Here is a 19722-nt window from a genome sequence, read left to right as displayed (position 1 = left end):
TTTTTTATAAGAAGAATTTAATGCTGTGAAAGTGATTCATCATGGCCTCAATGATTTTATGTGAATAAATGCATGTACAACAACTGAGTCATATCATACTGGAGTTTAAAGGGAGTGAAATATGAAATTTGAGGAAGTTATGGGTCATTTTACTGTGAAAACTTTCAAGCTTCTAGTATTGGGATTATTACCTGATATTAACTTGTCCCAGTGGAACTCTTTGGGTAGCAAACTAGCAACAAATAAAAACTTTTAATCTCAATATAATGAGACAATTACTAGATCTATAAATTACATTGGATGTTCCATTTCTCCATCAGATCAACAGTCACTAGTGAAGATTCTTATCTAGTGAAAAATGTTAAACAGTAGAAAAGGAATGCATACTAAGAAGCAGATCAAAGTGCTCCTGTTACTACTACATATTTAACTTCAAGAAGCTAGATTATTTCGAAGGCTAAAGCCCTACAAGTACAAACTTATTTGTTCTTTTCTGGCGTCTCAACACTTACCAGCAATTTTCCAAAGTGCTTGTTTTATCATCCCCACTGGTGCAATTGCTGATCCACGAAACTGAGACCGATTCATAATGAAAACAGTTAGGGTAACATCAAGAGTGGAGTTTCAATATGAAAACAAGTTCATCTTGATACATAACAGGGCATATTAGAGCACTGGATAAGTAGCAGAAGCAATTACAATGCATACTAGTAACCTCTGAAAGATCGGCCAGAAGACTTGGGACTAACCTTTGATTTAAGGCTCAATGTGAGAACATCATTGAGGGTGGATGATTGCACTGAGTGGGCATCTAAGTACAGACTGTTAACAGCATCCATTATATCAAGCAAGATGTATTCCCTATAAGGGCATCTCATCTCGATCAGAACCTCCTGCTCTTTTACACTGACTTTCACATCTAGTGGTAAGCTTTCTTTGGAGACAAGCCTATTAAGTTCTGGGTCACTTTCATCAATGTCACAGGCCTTCCGCTTGTTTATCCAAGGCTTTTTAGGATTGCCAGTCTTTGTTTTGTCATAGTTATCTGATGCCTTCTCTGCCCTTTCTAGGAATTTCCTTCTAGCTATTGCTTCCACAGTGTCCATGCAAGATTCTATCTCTTCTGCTCTTGCCTCAAGCTCTTTCAAATACTTAATTGTGTCATCGAGGATTGATGCCCTGTCAATCTGCAAAAGTATGTAAAATTTAACTCCAGAAAATAATATTGTGAAAAATTAAATTGAGTCAAGAATGCATGCTTTAGCAGTTTTCTGTACATGCAGTACTATTAAAAATAATAGAGAGCAAACTACACATGAAAGTCTTTCAATGTGAAAAGCATATGAAATTACCTCAGTCATAGAAGGAACCATTGACCTCAGGACCAACAACTTTTCATTCTCTCTCATTTTCTCGTGCATATCATCACTTTCTGATTTGGAGTTTGTAGCAATTTCTTTTTGGGGACTAGGAGAGCCGCCACTCATCATCAATGGAACTGTAAACAAAATCTTCTTTAACAGTTTCTGCTGAGCTTTTGGGCTACATTTATAAACAACTCCTTTCTTCCATTGCACAAAACTAGATTTTCCACCTCCACTGCAAAAATACGGGTTTTCAATTATCCGCATTGAGTTCCCCAGAACAGCAGAAAGAGTTCTTTTGTAGTGTAAATGATCATCAGCTGGTCCAAGATCCAAGGAGCTGAATTTTGTGTCATTGAAGTTCTGAAGTTCTTTTAAATGACTATGATTCTTATTCTCAGGTCTAGTAGAAGAATGAGCCTTTCCTTGATTAACAAAAGCTTCAGATATACAGTCACTAGAATTCATGGAATCTTGAAATCCATTGCTGAAATCATCATCCATGAAATGCCAACTCTGAACTTGAGAAGCCCCACCATTGACAGCTTCAAGCATAAAGGAGTCTTCTGTCTGATGATTGTGCTCACATCCCCTGGAACATTCATCAGCAGAGCCCATGCTGAACTCTTCATCATGTCCGTGTAATCCATTAATTCCACTCTGATCAAATTTGAGTTCTTGTGAAGGGGAATATAGGTTCTCCAAACCCAATGTATCAACTATTTCATGGCCTACAATGTTGGCAAGTATTTGGTCCGAGTCTTCATCTGCTTTGTGAGGTGCAGAGGAAGCTTTCTCGGAGCAATCTGGCTTTGAGAAATCTAGTAAGGAAGCCTTGATGTGTTGAAGGAGACTAGGGTCCTCTGCTACCTTTAGATATCACAGAAAGAGAAGAATTACTTAATAAAGAGAAATAATAAGTGCTAAAACTGTTACTGGAAACTAAAATAAGGGATCTAAACCAAAAAATGAAATTACCAGCTCCGTCACACCTAGCTCAACAACACCTCCAAGATAGGGAAAGCAGACCACAGTCTACAAAGCAAAAACATTGAAAATGATCAGCATATATGGTTTTTTTTGGCTTGGCAGGATTTTATATCAAGCACTCATTTTCTATGAGGGATCTGTTTACCTGAATAGACGCACTCTGAGAGCAACCATTGATGTTCATTCATAGAGAAACAGATGACAAAGAAACACTAGCAGTCAGGATACATCGCTGCTCTTAATATAGAAAAATTTAAACCAGCTGAACTAGCATCAATTTTTAGCAAATAACAACCAAAAAATTTGAAACTTCAGACAATCACAGACAAGAAAAACTGACCTTTGCTAACAAAGAACGAGAAAATACTTTGCTATCCGCATATTGAGCATTGCATAACCAAATGCTTTTCCCGTTTGCTAATGCTCTTCCTGGCAAACTATAGAACAAAAGAGGAGAAGTAAATCACAAAACCATAATATGATCCTATAAACCGATGAACTCCAAAAGAAAAGGAGAGGACAATATACACACAGAAATAGACACTCAGTGAGATTAGTGTAGTACCCTTCGCCAATATTGAACACGAATGACATGCAAAGCAAGTAATACCACTCCGCATCTGTGAGATCCTCTGGAGACAATGCAGCAGAAGGCACTTTTGCTTGTTGGTCCGTTGACTCGCCTTCTAAGAGAGCCTTATACAACTCTCTAAGTTGTTCATTCCTCTGCAAACCTATTTTATCAGCTTTAGGTTCTATTCCTTCGACCGTCTTCCTAGTTTTGATGTCTCCATTGTAGTACCCTTCACCCCATTCCAGCACCCTAACAAAATAGTGATCATAATGTCAAGGATAAACAAAAATTACTTCCCTAAGGAACAAAAGTACACCTAGCTAACAAAGAATCCCACTAGGGACTCAGATTTGGCATGTGTAGAAATTGCTGAATTCCTAGCAAAGTACTTTCCATTTAATAGAGGAAATTTTCACTTCCCAAGTTTCCAATAATCACTTCCCAGTTTTCCTTCCTAATTTGATTCACTTTGCAAAGGGTACATTAGTTTTAAAGGGATTTATGCTCATCCATTCTTAAACTGCAGAACTACTCCAGCATTTTACCATTTGCAACAGAAAAACTAGTGCACCCCTTCTAACCCAGGCCTCACTTCAAGAGGAAAGTTGGTACTTGGGTCTTAAATCAGAGAGACGTCAGAAAACCAGAAACAAATTGTTCACCAAGACATAGAAACTGAAAATGGAAAATAGATGCTTGAAAAAATTAAGATGTTGGTACCCTTGTTGTGTTGTTGACAATGACCAGAAAATTGCATAGCTCCACTTAATACTCCTCACAGCAACAGCAAACTGTTTCCTTAGATTCTCAGGCACCCTCTCATGGATTTGAGTCCCATTGGCCATTTCTCACTAAAACTACAGGTCAAACTTACAAAACTGAGAAACCCACTAAGCTCATCAGCCAAGAATATCCAAGTTGGATTCTTTCCAGTTTCAGGCAGATGGGTTTTGGTCTCAGAAGATCAACGTCTAATTATTTCTGACAATAAACAACACAGCTCAATACCAGCTTTGTGTGTTTCAGTGTAAGTGCTATAGGCTATAGCTGCTCAGAGAGAGAAGCGAACAAGCAAAAGACTAAAGCTTCGGACTTTTAATCTGGGTTTTTATACTTCAACAAAGGCAACCATGATGGCTTTTTATTGAAGTGGTAAATGGCCAGCAGCCAGCTGATAATCGAATTGAAAAAGGACACTACAAAAATTAAAATTACAGAAAATGAATCTTGGTCTTGTTCTTTCTCAAATAAATAAGTAGTATATACACGTGGTTATTCTCTGATTCTCTCCTATTCCAATGAGCAATAGGAGTTATTTACTCGACTACAAACCAAATAATGGACTTTATTTCCTGTTCTTCCTTGGTGATTGTGCTTCTTCTTTCTGCAAGTCAGCCTATTGGTTATCACTGTTCGACAGCTACCATATTTAATATTTCACGGGATAAAGCATAGAGGAAAAAAATCTATCATCATTGAATTGTAACAAAACAGGATATTCAAAAGAAATATACGTTTGCTATCTTTAAAATTTTTTAATCTGCCGGTGATATGATGCAGTAAAGCATGTGGTATTTTTGTTGTTGATTATTGTGACTCGAAATTCTCAGTTATATCAGCTTTCTGTGAAAATGGATGATTACAAGCCCCGTTGGTGGTATGTCTGATTGTCTGGTATCTATACCGGCTCTTAAAGTTAAGTTTTTTGTTTAAGGGAAATGATTCAGTGCACCAACGTGCACTTGCACTGACATAAATAGATGGTTAAATTATATTAAACTAGAATTTTTTCACACATGCTCCACATGTGCAAGTTATTATTATTTTTTTTTCAGAAAATAAAAAAGAAAAGAGTTGGTTATTGCATAGAAAAGAAAATGGGAGAGAGAAAAGTGGGTTGTGGATACTTTTTTTAATATTTTTTTAATAAAAATACATTTTATAAATGTCTTAATTATCCTTGTGATTTAATTAATTCTCAAAGTTTATTAATCTTCTAGGGTCAAAACTGTCAAAATTTTAGATTTTAGCTAATAAAATCTCTTCTCTTAATAATAGTACTAGTCTATAATCACATGTTCTGCATGTGTAAGAAAAATTTTAATTGTAAAAAAAAAAAATTATCTGCAGAAGAAATAGATTCAGTGGCTAGTTATTGCAGAGAGAAAATAGTGTGAGAGAAAAGTAGGGATTGTGGAATCATTTATTTTTAATTTTCTGAATAAAAACTATTTTGTAATTGTCCTATTTACCTTAGTGATTTAATTTATTCTCAAAAAATTTTAATATTTCAAGGTTAAATCTGTCAAAATTTTCAGTTTTGGCTAACAAAGCCTCTTCTCTTAATAATAGTATAGATAGATACACTCTTAGGTTATTAATAAAAATATAATTATAAATTTCAAGGGTTGAGATCACCTTATAAGTGTTAAGTCATTTACACCATCGGTGCATCGAATAATTTCAATTTGTTTATTTGTTTCACATATCTTACCCACATTATGCATTTCTCATACAAGTATAATGTAGGTAAGATATGTGAAATAATTTCAATAACTATCTAGTATAGTAGTTTGGCTGTTTCTAAATGTACCCAGCAAAAATCTAAGTATACCGGGCAATTATTTTAAATTAAAAATATATACTAAACTCAATTAATTTTTCCATCATTGCCCCATCGTGAACACCCAGCAAATATTGGGTTTTTCTTTCTATACCCAGCAGTAACGTCACTAAGGATTTATTTATGGAGACAGAAGTCTTAATTAGTTTCTTTTGCTCTCAATGGGCTAGTGGAATCCATTATTGAATGAAAATTACTTCTTGATCTTGAGTTAGAGACAACAAATCAATTCCATTGAGATGATTGCTTATTCAGTTGTGAAGATGATTCACAAGTATTTCTCTTCCCTCTACTAATAATCTATTATTTTATTTTATTTAGACAATTAATTGACAATTAGTTGAACCAAAAACTCATCAAATATGTCTCAAACTGAAGCAATTCCCACAGGAACATGAATCTTGAAACCCAGAATGTGGCTTCTAACTTATGAGAAGGGGAAGGGAATAAGATGTTGTTGGGTTTGTTTTGTGTAGATGAGGGTATTTTGGAAAATTTACTTGCATTTAATTAGATATTATTATATATAATTAATTAGCCGGGTACACTTAGAATTTTGTTAGGTACATTTAGAATGACCCATAGTAGTATCTTAATACTATTAAAATAATAATAATAAAATAAATGCGAAAAGGTGAGGAAACCAAAAGTAGTTAAAGTCGAGTAACTCCTTTTCGGACCATATTCATGAATGATCATGATGTTAAGTGGTCTGACCTTGACTCTTGACTGTAGAGGACTGAAGACTAGTACACTTCCACGTGATCCAAATTATTACTCCTGATTCTTTATGCCAGTCGAATTAATACCCTGTTTAATTGTTCTCGACGGTCCGATTTACCGTCCTATGATACAGTGGGAGTGGGTCGTCGTTGCCGGCAGTCGGAGTACTAAATTTTCCGACTACCCAGTCAAACGTCACAACTACAAGTTTAATTAAAGAGCTTTTACATATTTGAATAAGTAGTTATTGTGTGGTAGGGAATTATAGCAATTCTTCTACTTCTATACACCAACTGTGTCAGTAACCCAATACGTGTTATGTGTTCTCATTTGTTAATATTAATAGTTAACATTTTGGGTTTTTGTTCATTTACCCTAATTCTAGGGATTTTTTTTTTCACACTTACCCCATTAAGTTTTTTTAATTTTTCCTTACCTAATACATAATAAAAACATACAGACTATTTTACCCTCACTCCTTTGTTACATAGAGAGAGAGAGAGACAAAGAATGGAAGAGAGAGAAACTATAGGAGACTTCGCAGGAGTTCGGTCAACGGCCCCCGAATTCCGGTCATCAACTGCCACCACCGGACTTCTCTAAAAACCTCGCTGGATGTCCTCAAAGAGGTTGTCGGAAATCTCATAGATCACCGAAAATGTTTATTACCCCCCATTAGACCTCTGTTGCCCCCTATAGAACTTTCAGTCGCCCGAATAGAAACTAATCTTGATAAATTTAGACAAATAAAACTTTGATAAAGAAAAAAAACGAGGAGATTACATCAATTCAAAACATCTATTGCCCCTAATAGAACTTTTAGTCGCTAGAATGGGAACTGATCTCCCTAAATTTAGACAAATAAAACTTTGATTAAAGAAAAAAAAAACGAGAAGATTACATCAATTCAAAACTTCTATTGCCCTCCAATAAACATCTATTGCACCCCCCCCCCCCCCCCCGGCGATAGACCTTTACCAGACTTTTATTGCCCTAATAGAACTTCTTCTTCTTCTTTTTTCATTTTTTCTTTTCCTTCTGGGCCTTATGTCCGCATTTTACCAAAAAAACATACAAACAAATAAATGAAAGAGAGAAATTGATTTGGGCACCGAGAGCTACCACAGTTTGGGTTGAGCATCGGAGGAGCTGAACACCTTTGTGAATCCCTAGGTCATTCATCGAAAGCAGGTTGGGCAGATGCAGCGAGAAAATCATGAACATGTGGACAGACCAAGAGCCAATGCCACTTACATGGTCAGCATTGTGAATGACGACTTGTCGTCCATATTTACAATAGCAGCATCAGAGAGAATTCCATTATGGTACTTCCTGGCCAAGTCATGGAGGTAGTTGGCTTTCCGGCCGGAGATTCTGATCTGCCAAAGCTGAATAGTGCTCTGGGCAAGCACACTCTCGGGATTGATGCAGGCCTCGCGGCCACAGAGTTGGATGAAGCGTGTGTAGATCGATGTGTCGTCCTTGTAGGCAAGTTGTTGGCAGAGAATGCTACGGGTTAGGGTAGGGAACGGAGCGTGGAAGTTGTCCAATTGCGATGGCTCGAGGCTTGCCAGAGGTGGGGAGAGAGAGAGAGAGAGAGAGAGAGAGAGAGAGAGAGAGAGAGAGAGAGAGAGAGAGAGAGAGAGAGAGAGAGAGAGAGAGAGAGAGAGAGAGAGAGAGAGAGAGATCGACAGCATATGAGACAGTTTATTAATTTGGCTTGGGGTAAAATTATATTTCTACGTTAAATTGGGTAACAGGAAATAAAAATATGTTGTTAAGGTAAGTGGGATAATTTTGGTGCTTTGGGTCAAGGACCTAAAAAACAAACAAATGAAAGATAGAAATTGATTTGGGCACCCAGAGAAAAGGTCTGGGCACCCAATCATCTTTCTCATCTGCCACAACATGGGTCGACCACCGGAGGAGCTGAACACCTTTGCGAATCCCTAGGTCATTCACCAGAAGCACGTCGGGCCGGTGCAGTGAGAAAATCATGAATATGTGGACATACCAAGAGCCAATGCCACTAACCATGGTCAGCATTGTGAATGACTTGTCGTCCATATTTACAATGGCAGCATCAGAGAGAATTCCACTCTGGTACTTCATGGCTAAGTGATGGAGATAGCTAGCTTTCAGACAGGAGATTCTGATTTGCCGGAGCTGAATAGCTCTCTGGGCGAGCACGCCCTCCGAATTGATGCAGGCCTCGCCCCCGCAGAGCTGGATGAAGTGCGTGTAGATCAACATGCTTGCCTTGTAGGCAAGTTGCTGGTAGAGAATGCTACGGGTTAGGGCAAGGAACAGAGTGTGGAAGTTGTCGAATTGCGGTGGCTCGCGTCGGCCAGAGGTGGCGAGGGGGAGAGAGAGAGAGAGAGAAGGGGGGGGGGAGAGTTTCAGATCGGGGGAGAGAGAGATTGATGGCACATGGGATAGTTTATTAATTTGGTTGAGGGTAAAATTTTCTTTATACGTTAAATTGGGTAATAGAAAATAAAAATCTGTTGTTGGGGTAAGTGAGATAATTTTGGCCAATTTTGGTGTTTTGGGTCAATGACCCTAATTTTTTTTTTTTAATAACCAAAAAGAGTATTAATTGTTATCTAGTCATCTATTCGTGTTGGTGCAAGTGCATGTCAGTATTCTGAATCTTGATTATTTACACGTGGATGCTAATTATTATGATATTTACACGTGGACGTAGGGGCTAAAAAAAATCACATAGATCAATTAAATTGTCATGAATTACGGACATCTAGTTGTCCGGAACCACTAGAATAATTTCTCCTACTTTCAGTGCATATTTTAATCATCCACAATTGTCTATCCAAGATTTTTTCATCACGGTCACCATCTTTTTATATTTTTTTGTAAATCTCTTCACTGAAAGACAATCCGACACTCGCTCTTTAGTGATACAACAACCATTGTAACATGTGGTCCTATGTTGCTTGTTAAATTCTAACATACACGGTTCTATTATTGAACATTTGAAAGCGATGTCAAGAGAGTTGGTGAAATTTCAAAAGAAATATAATAGAGCACAGAAATTTTTAAGAAGAAAGTACATAGATAATATATGGGAGGTAGGGACTTTATTTATAATTTACTTCTCTATTAATTAGGTAATAAAAACAATAAAAGAGACTTAAATCTTCACATACCACTCTAACTCTAAGTTAACGACTCAAGCTATAATGGTTATAACTTTGTAAAGCTTAACATGTTTAGGGTTTAAAGTTTGACAAATTTAGCTAAACACCATATGTCGTGGAAGGCTAGCTTGAACTTTCATTTTGCTTCTCAGTCTATCATCGGTATATCAAACTCATCACACCCTCAAGGAAACGAAACTACAAATTAACAAAATTTTAGTAGTGTTGTGAACTTGTGATTGTTAAATAGTGACAAGTGTGGCTCATAACTTATTACCGCATTAATACCATATAATTTTAACTATTTATTAACGGTTGGATTTTAAATAAAAAAGTCTCAGAATAAGACACTCACTTATAAACAATATTTTATTTTGTCGTTTTCTTCATTGGTTCTTCGCCCTGCAGTAGTGATTAGATTTAGATGTGAAGTTGAGAAATTTACGCGTACTGTAATGTCCACTAGTTCATTGTTTATATATATGATATGCATGAGAGATTATTATTCATAATGTCCGGTGTCCACTAGTACATAGATTCACGTTAATTTCCTTGTCCTTTTATATATTCAAATTCACGCCTTTGTTTTTCTGAGATCAATTCTCGAAGGTCGTAGTTGGTAAGAAATAAATTTCATCAGCTACTAATTGAGCTGCACCAGGATTCTGGAAAGAGGGAAACTTCCGTACGGCATCTGCACCACGTGGTAGTGGGGCGGGCCAATCAGTGCCCAAAAAGAGAGATATTTTAGGTATTTCACATTAAAAACTAGAGACAATTTCAGAAAAGAGAGAAAAATTTTGAGTTTTTGATTGGAAGGCCGCACCGCCCCACCACGTGACAGCCCCACGCAAGAATTTTTCTTCTGGAGGAGGAGAGAAATATGAAGTACTGAGTTTTCCTTCAATGTTATCACGAAGATGGGGTCACTGAAGAGAAAACAAATCACAATAATGAGCAATAAATTGAATTGTATTGTATTGTCACGACTGGATTGATAGATCGTGACCGGCCAGCACACTTTTTAGGTCCTCCCAATTGAATGATGATCATCAGTTAGACTCACGGAAAGTGATTCACTGTGGTACTGTTATAGAAAGTTTGATTCTTGTATATATGGATGATACAAGCTATACTTTTGTACGTATATATCGAGCTAGCTGGGGTGGATCCTCGTTAGAACAGTATGTTTAGAGGCCTAACGCTCATCAGCCTCATTTCATGAATGACATGGCACATACGTAGAGAGAAAGCTCGATCATCTCCGTAGAGGAACTATTTTTCCGCTCCATGCATCTTTTGTACCAATATGTAATCTCTAGACCGATCGAATCCATATATAGTACAAGTGCATAGAATCCGGCAAAGCTTTGCCGTTGTAGTGGTTAGAAGCATTTTGCTCGAATCTCATGTTTGGTGACTAAATTATAATAGCAATCGTAACCTATCCTTTCATATCATTTGTTTTAAGAAAAAGAAAAATAATAAAAATTAAAAATAAAAACTGGGTTGTTTATATTTTGGTGTTAGAAATCATTGATTTTTATGATCAAATCCCCACACCTGGGGGGTGTGGTCCAATTTTTCACTAGCGGCTGGATGTTGTCAGGGTTGCAACGTTGTCAAACACCACGGTTACCAGGTCCAACCATATTTGGTAGGACAGTGATATTAGCTTTACCAATCAATCTCTCCATCAAAAGCCCTAGTTACTAAGTGGGACGTAAACCCTAAATCACGGTGGTTTGAAATTTTAACCCTAAACAAAAAGTATCTTCAAAACCGTAAAGCCACGATGCCCTAAGAGGGAGCAAGGTAATTACTAGTAATCAAATTTGATCATATATCGAGGCATTAATTCACATGGTGATAAGTATATGAATCCAAATTAGTATCATACTATAAGATTTTCCTTTCCTTCCTTTTTAGTTAATTCACACCCATGTGAGCTAATTGTCCGGTTGTTTAAATTAGCTTTTGACTTCATACCCAAACTATGGGAAGATGTTAAACAGAATATGTCGAAACTCAACCTGCACTCCCTGACTCCTGAGATCGATATATAGCAGTTTTGGATTCTTGCCTCCAGTGGCCATCTGAAGAAATAATAATTCAGGTGTATAATAATATGCATGCATTGCATGGTAGCTTAGCTTTCTTGAGATATGCTTCGTCTTCGTTCCCATTGTCCTCGATCTGGTTATCTGCTTTTTTCTGTGCAATTGTTCGTGTTTGTTTTGTAGTTTCTGGTTCAGAGAAGAGACATAAAGTGATAAAACTACAACGGCAAAAATCAAAACCCATCACGGGCAGCTTGTAAAAGATGTTTCTGTCCGACGTACTTTGATTACTGCAGACTGAAATAACGTACAGTAGTATATATGTCCTGAGCTTTGTATTATTGTTTGACTGGAGCATATCTAGTTCTAATTATCAAGATAAATAGCAAAAAATAATGGGTATTAATTGCGAAGTCTTGATAAAATAACAGTGTCATGATAAGACTCACATGCATGGGTTAACGCCTAATAAGTAGATTCTCCTACATATATCTGATTCTTTTTTCTTTTTTCTTTTTTCTTTTTTCTTTTTTCTTTTTTATGGTCTAGGATTTGCATTAACTATGTCGATTTGGCATGGTCTTGTCCTCACTGGTGCGAGAGCTATAATGCGTAATTTTGAAGGTCTCTTAATGGGTTCGGTGGCTAGACACGCGGGGTGTGATATTAAAACTATACTCGATTCTGCTTTAGATGATTTTTTTTCTCCTCTTATTATGGAATCTGATTGCCTTGAAGTGGTGAAGCTCGATCATTAATATGGGTGAGACTTACTTACTAGGGTGTCATATGGAGGAGGTTCGACTTCTTTTACCTCAATTACACGTCTTAGACTCTTAGAGTCTATTTCAAGTCCTGTGAGTATAATGATGTGACTAGTATAATTGCTCATTTTAGTGTTTAGGAAGGAGATTTTATTTATGACACGTTACTTAATTAGAATAGAAAATAATCATTAATCGAATAATAGGAGACAAGTGGAATGAGAGAAAAAAGAAATTAGTATTGATTCGGATGATTGATTCATAAATCCATCTCCCCCATTCGTAATCAAATTCCGGAGTATTCAGGAATCAATTCCTGATAAGGAGGTGAAACCTACATCTAGTATGATTCTTTCATGTGTTAGTAAGCACATGAATTCTTTTATCCGGAATCATTCAAATTCCTTTATATGTTAGTAGACGCATGAATGTTTTTACTCCGTAATCATTCCCTCTCATTCCAAGTAAGTAAACGTGCCCTTAGTTAGAAGATGACCAACTTAAATTATATGGGGCCGTGACCACTTACTCAATTTTAGCCTAAAAATTGTCCACTTACTCTACTAAGAATTTTTAACCCCATTTATCCAATTTAATATTTGATAACAGTTTTGCCCTTAACTCAATTAATTAATTACATGTGCATCTCTCTATCTCTCTCCACTCTCCCCAATATGCTATTTCTCTCTCATCCCCCATTCTCCGACCTCTCTCTCTCCCCTCGATCTGCTCTTTCTCTCTCATCCCTCATTCTCTGACCTCTCTCTTTCTCCCCGATCTGCTCTCTCTCTCTCTCTCTCTCTCTCTCTCTCTCTCTCTCTCTCTCTCTCTCTCTCTCTCTCTCTCTCTCTCTCTCTCTCAAACCCATGGCTTCTCCGAAAAGAGCCCATCTCAGCATCTTCAGAACCAGAGCGTCGGCACTCCGGCTAGGCGTTGGTAGTCCGACCCTCGCTTCCCTCCCAGCGGCATCCCCACCTTGGGTGCCCAGCGCCGCATCGGGATAGCGCCAGATCTGAGCAGCAGGTGTCGGGGAGCTGGTTGTTGAGCCGGCCTCACACTTCGGTGGGTGCCCAGAGCACTTTTTTTTTGGTATACTGTGAGCTTCCGGAATGGGGAAGGGAAAAAAAGGAAGAAAAAAAAAGTGAACGTGTACAATTGAACATAATTGTAGTGTATTCATTTTGGTTTTGGGAGTTTATGCAATTCACTTGAGGGCAATAATATGATTCTTGGAGGACAATAATAAGATTATTGGAAGACAATAATAAGATTACTAAAGGGCAATAAAATGTTTATTGGGGCAATAATAAAATTATTAGGGGGCAATAATAAAATTATTTATTTGGATAAACCTCTGAAAGCTTTCAAAATTCAAAACATCTTCATTTTTCACTAATTATTGATCCCCAATAAACTTGTTATTGGGGAGCAATAATATGTTTATTGGGGGGCAATAATATGATTATTGAGGGACAATAATATGAATACTGGGTATTATTGGGGGGTAATAAAATCAGACACCTGAATCCGGTCATCGGTCCGGTAGCCGGATTGGGATTTCGGTCACTGGTCGCCGGAGTCTCCGGCCGGCCACTGGTCACCTGAGTCCGGCAAGGTCTCTGATGACTTCTCTTACTAAGTGACAAAGAATGAGAGGGCCAAATTGTCCCAAAAATAAATAAAAAAGAATATAAAAAATACTTAATTGGGTATTAGAGAAATAATCTCTTAGAATGTTTGGGTAAGTGAGCAATTTTTAAGTTAAAATTGAGTAAATAATCATTTTCCCTAAATTATAAATTGGATGTACGAAGGGAAATGACTTTTTTTTTATAGTTTATCATGAAATTTCAAATCCTTCAATGTATGTTTCTTCTTTAAATTAATAGTGCGTACGGATAGTTAGATACCATCTTTTCATTTCAAAAAAGAGTTAGACGTTTTTAAAAGTTCAAAGTGAGAACGAGAACCATAGGCTTTTGATGATCTAGGGAAAGTGTCGGGATAAATGCAAACTTGATTTTAGCCTTTTAGGGTACTTTTGTTGTTGCTCTGTGAGCAATTTGCTTCAAGACTAGAAGTTAAAATTCTAGAATAAAATAAAAGTATTCTCCGCTCTCACGGCCCTAGGCCTATTATATGTGGATGCCAACTTTTGTAGAATACACAACAATCTCCTAGATCTCTTGAAACCCATATAAAACTATAATATGTTATTGACCATCCAGATCTCAATAATGCAATATTTTGAGCTACATGGGGGGAGTTGTCATCTTTGTTTATAATCTGGTAACTGAACCAATACGGTAATACAGGATAAATATCCTATACCATACATTTAAAAAAAAAAAAAAAAAAGAGAGGCCCGCACAGCTACCCTCAAGTCTTGATTAATAAAACCATATAATACCGGGGAGGGGGGACATAGAGCCTGAATCCCATATTACAATGAGTAATGTATAATAACTTGCACCAGCTAGCAAAGAGTGTTCGATTGGCTACTCTATTTGCTTTGACAAAGCGGTGACATAACGGAAATGTAACTCTATTGTTGAGAAACATCATTACAAATAAGTGAATAACACAACTTTCCTACTATGTTGCCGAACGGAATTATATCCGGCGACCTTTTATTTCATTATGCCACTAGGAGGATTCGTCCATTTTGTAACAGACAACCACCTCACTAGGCTAGATAAGGCATACTAAGCGCGCAAACCGGGACAGAGCCCACGCTTGGTAGTGGCAGAGACTTATTACCGACATAAAGCCACCAACTACTAATAAGTAAATACTTAAAAACCCATGAAAATAAAAGAAAAGCCTAAAACGCCCAATGATAGGGTCAAGTCCCTGCCAAGTGAAGAGAAATCAATAGCCCACAAGCCCAAAGCAAATTAAACCTCCACAGATCATCCCAACACCCATGTCAGATCACCAACGTTGCCGTTAGAACCCAGCTGTAGCCCCACCTCCTCGGCCAGCCCCCTCCCATCGCAGGTCGCTCACCCATCCCCTGTCCAATGCCGGAGCCACAATCACCAACCCCACTCCAATTTGGATTTGTACCCAAGACGAGACTAAGGCTCGAACAGCCACCGCCATATGATCTGTCACCGCCAGCACCTGAACCCTCGCTGCTTGGATCCGCTCCAAGATCTGGAGCCGGTGCGCCACCTCCACCATAAACCGACCCAAGAATCCAACTCCCACTCTGCGACCCGCCGCCAGAGTTGTCGCAGTCTAGCAACCCCACAACTCGAGCAGACCACGCCGTTGATTCGAATAAGCCACCCTGGCCAAGCTTTGTGAGCAAACCCCCAATCTTCATTGACAAATAAATCGAAGCCTAGATGACCACCACGAGCGATGGTGCACCAATCACTGCCCGTCCGACGATCACGTCCCCAGGACGCATAGCCGGACAGAGGGAGGAGACACGAGAGGACTCAGACATGACTAGGGTTTTCTATTGAGAGAGAACGCCTGTTTCAGTTTAAGACTACTGTAGAGTTTGTATTTTAAAGGTGCACAAATAGTTTTTTTTTTTCTTCATTAATTTCATGAAATACATTCCTATACCATACATCCTTGTCGACCATGAATGTTGTTTTTAGATATTATTACATTTATCATGAATATTATTAGTTCAAAAGCGAAAGACGTCAGTTACAAATTAAGTTAAGTCTAAAATAAAAAAAAATTCAGATTATGAAACAAAATGAAGTAAATTCTTAACGTCATAATCCATTATTTTAGTTTACTCTTCTTCTAAGACACTTAACTCAGAGACGGATGGAAGGGCCTCCTTCATCTTGCCTCCCACTTTTAGCGGACCACTTAAAGACCCAAAAAGAGTGTTTGTATAAGGTTAGGAGAATTTTAAAAAGAAATTTTAAGTTGAGTACAAGAGGTACTATAACGTACTCTCTAATAAGTTATTTCTTAGGGTTTAGGTGTTTTCTTTCCTTTTTGGTTCATATATAAAGAAGGAACCATAGTGCGATCAGTGGCGGAACCAGGATCAAATTCCTGTTTAGGCTAATTATGAGGGCACACTAATTTTTTATTGATTTATCGGATTAGCCTATGACGATAAGATAGCCATCCACCAAGGCACCGACTGACATGGAATCAAGATCCTCAGGACCTCACTCATCTCAGCTAACAAGATCCTCACGACCTCACCGACCATGATTCCATGAATCAAGATCCTCACCGTCACCGACCATGAATTCATGATCAAGAATCAAGATCCTCAGGACCTCCGACCTCCGCTAACAATCTAACATGGAATCTCTCTCTCTCTCTCCCCCCCCCCCCCCCCCCCCCCCCCCCCCCCAAACCTCAACTCATACACAAAATCCCAACTCACAACCAGTGGTAGCAAACAAAATCGACATTAATTAGGCAAAAGGAGATCTGGGATTTCCTCCCTCCCCCAAACCTCAACTCATACACAAAATCCCAACTCACAACCAGTGGTAGCAAACAAAATCGACATTAATTAGGCAAAAGGAGATCTGGGATTTCCTCCCTCCCCCAAACCTCAACTCATACACAAAATCCCAACTCACAACCAGTGGTAGCAAACAAAATCGACATTAATTAGGCAAAAGGAGATCTGGGATTTCCTCCCTCCCCCAAACCTCAACTCATACACAAAATCCCAACTCACAACCAGTGGTAGCAAACAAAATCGATATTAATTAGGCAAAAGGAGATCTGGGATTTCTTTGAGGAAACTCCATTGGGAAAAACAGAGCAGGAAGAAGAAGTGAAGAACAGAGGAGATCAATAGAGTCTGAGATTCATACCTTGTTTCAATCGATAAGTCCATAACCTCCATCGAAACACTAGAGTAGACTGAGGCAGTGAGGCTGTGACTGTGACTCTGTGAGCTGCACTTCTCAATATAATTTTTTTTTTCTTTGGGCTGGAGGTAGAGATATATGTATACTTAAGGGTTTTTAGCCCGAAATGTTGTCTAGGCTTTAGCCCATACAACCTACCACGTCCTTCCGCCACTGAGTGCGATGTTGCTAAACTATAACCCTGTATATGAAGCTAGTGCAGGGTACGTCTGACCAAACTGATCAACAGCCAGGCAAATTTCAACATGATCTAGGGTCTGGGTGCTACGTATACATTACATATCAGCATGAAAATCACAAAGAACCTCATCAAGTTGTAATTTTGAGGGGAGGGTAGTTAATGGAGGACGACAAGGCTATTAATGAAGGTTAAGTTGTCAACTTAGAGGAGCCATTCCATTTCCCCATTTGTGGATTCAAATGTATTCATCACCTTCCATTACTTTTCTCCATTCAATAATCACTTGACGTGCGTCGAATTCCATCGAGTCACATGATCATATTCATACCACGTGGAACTTCATCATTGCGGTGTCTATTATTCCATAGGGATAGGTGCCCGCTCCCTAAGCTAGAGTAGGCAGATGAAGAAAAAAACATTAATCCTAGAAAATTTCCTATATATTTATCATCATTTGGAGTAGTAGTTTCAATGTTTCATCACAAAGTTTTGAATTGAAAGAACCGAGGTAAAACACTTCATGAGTGTTAATCTTGATGACTTTCAGTATTGCAAATTTTGAAGCAATGGGCTGCTCATTTTGAAGTCCAGCCCAAAAATGTACATCATGATCATCTTGGTATTACATTTGGGCTTTTCTCTTCTTTGTCCAAAGTAACCACAAACTAGTGTGGAATGATGATAGATTAGATATCGTTTGATTCGCGGAATGAAGAGGTTGGGAAGGGAAAGTTTATCATTTCCTGTGTTTGGCACGCCCAAGAAAATGAACAACTTTTCAGCATGAAGGGAAAATAGGGGGGGGGGGGGGGGAAGTGGATCATCCCACACCCCATGAGATTCATTTTCAATTCTCTCATACTTTCCCTTATTAATTGCATACTTGAAATATTATTTTAAAGATTATTATTACAAATTTATCCTATATAATTTTGAATCTTGAATTGCTTATGTTTTGATATTAAGGATACTATTGGAAATTTGATGTTGCTTACTTTCCTATTCATGCACAAACCAAACATGGGAAAGGAAAATATAATACATTTTCAGATTACTTTCCCGACATTCCCAAACATTGGTAGGGAAACTAGAGGTGCGTTTGGATGAGAAAATTGTGAAATTCATAGGAATTTGTAAATGATAGAATCTACAACTCCATTAATCAAAAATTTCATTAATTGGGATTACTATTGTATACTACAATTGAATTCTGAAATGATACCTAATTTGGTGGAAATTGAAGTGAGGAATTCAAGCAATGAATTCATTCAATTTTTTCCACAGATAAATTAAAAATTTCCAATATGAGAATGCCAAACGAGGAAATTAACTTATAGGAATTATGAAATCCTCATTTTCAATTAAAATCCATCATTTTTCCCCTCATCCAAACACACTCTAGTGGGAAATTTATTTTCCTTTGCTCATGAGAAAGACCAAGGAACTAATTTTCTTTCCGCAAATCAAATGAGGCTTGATCAAAATAATGCATGGCCTTTAGATTAATGGGTTCCTTTAGCATTTTTATTCTTTTTGGGGTTGCGTGAAATTAGTTAGGGTGTAATGTTGATTTTAGTGATTGGAATTAATAGTTGTCAGTGCGGTTTTTGTCTGTTTTGGTGTTTTATTGGAGTTGTTGTTGTTATGTCTTGTTGAAATTAGCATCTTTTTTTATATTTTTTAATGAAAGAAGTTAGCATCTTTGCTAGTAGCATTTGTTGAGTCTTTGATTTACAATTGATATTTTTATACAATTGAATGATGGAATAAAGGAAGGAGAGAGAAGAAAGAACAAAAGCAAAGCTATATACACCCTTGCCACCACTAGGGCAGAAGTCTATCACGAAGTTGGATAGGGAGGGATGAAAGGATGAAAGGGAGAAGAAGAGAGAAGCGAGACTCTCTCTCTCATTAGTTCAGCAAGGCCAGACTGCCAGAGGCTTTTAAAATTTAACAAATTATATATAAGTTATTGACAAAAGATAACTTAACAGACATATCCTTTAAAAAAATTAATTAAACAGACGTGGAGAGCCACATGTCATGAGTTAATTTTCTTTTTTACCCTTAATTACTTTTTTTTACCCCTAATCCCTTTATGTTACTTTTTTTTTTGGAGAATAGTCCTTTTATGTTTCTTCTCAAAGGAAAAAAAAAATTCATTTCTTTTACACGTTGCTAAGAAAGAGAATCTCAGAGCTCTTCATCAAACTTATTTTTCTTTTTTATTGTTGAACGTGTCCTTGGTTCAATAGCAGCTTCATTTGCAGTAGCAGGAACAGTAGCAGGAGCAGTAGCAGTAGCAGGAACAGGAACAGGAACAAGAGCAGTAGCAGTAGCAAGAGTAGTAGTAGTAGTAATTAGATATGTCAATCCATGAATGAAATTGAAAACATAGAAAATTTCATTAT

At 37.6% G+C, this 19722-nt stretch overlaps 2 protein-coding genes across 2 annotated transcripts; both read right to left on the bottom strand.

Moving 5' to 3' along the window:
* Nucleotides 1-251: 251 nt before the first annotated feature.
* On the bottom strand, nt 252-4124 carry LOC112182591 (transcription factor EGL1). Its single transcript, XM_024321093.2, has 8 exons — nt 3649-4124; nt 2920-3177; nt 2695-2791; nt 2500-2514; nt 2343-2399; nt 1353-2234; nt 750-1187; nt 252-573 (listed from the first exon to the last, which is right to left on the bottom strand). The coding sequence occupies exons 1-8, from the start codon at nt 3771-3773 to the stop codon at nt 502-504; spliced, it is 1944 nt and encodes a 647-aa protein (XP_024176861.1). The 5' UTR covers nt 3774-4124; the 3' UTR covers nt 252-501.
* Nucleotides 4125-15185: 11061 nt separating this feature from the next.
* LOC112168366 (ctenidin-1-like) lies at nt 15186-15587 on the bottom strand. The gene has a single exon (XM_024305492.1). It carries the CDS (start codon nt 15585-15587, stop codon nt 15186-15188), a length of 402 nt encoding a protein of 133 aa, XP_024161260.1.
* Between the last annotated feature and the right edge of the window lie 4135 nt (nt 15588-19722).

The sequence above is a fragment of the Rosa chinensis genome, chromosome 1 (assembly GCF_002994745.2).
Source record: "Rosa chinensis cultivar Old Blush chromosome 1, RchiOBHm-V2, whole genome shotgun sequence".
Taxonomy (NCBI): Eukaryota; Viridiplantae; Streptophyta; class Magnoliopsida; order Rosales; family Rosaceae; genus Rosa; species Rosa chinensis.
This window is presented reverse-complemented; position numbering and strand designations above follow the sequence as displayed.

Coding starts and splice junctions, on each gene's coding strand:
- LOC112168366 (XM_024305492.1), bottom strand. CDS start 15,587: ATGAAGATTGGGGGTTTGCTCACAAAGCTTGGCCAGGGTGGCTTATTC.
- LOC112182591 (XM_024321093.2), bottom strand. CDS start 3,773: ATGGCCAATGGGACTCAAATCCATGAGAGGGTGCCTGAGAATCTAAGG. Junction 1,188..1,352: donor TGGTTCCTTCTATGACTGAG/GTAATTTCATAT, acceptor ATACTTTTGCAG/ATTGACAGGGCATCAATCCT. Junction 574..749: donor CATTGAGCCTTAAATCAAAG/GTTAGTCCCAAG, acceptor AATCGGTCTCAG/TTTCGTGGATCAGCAATTGC.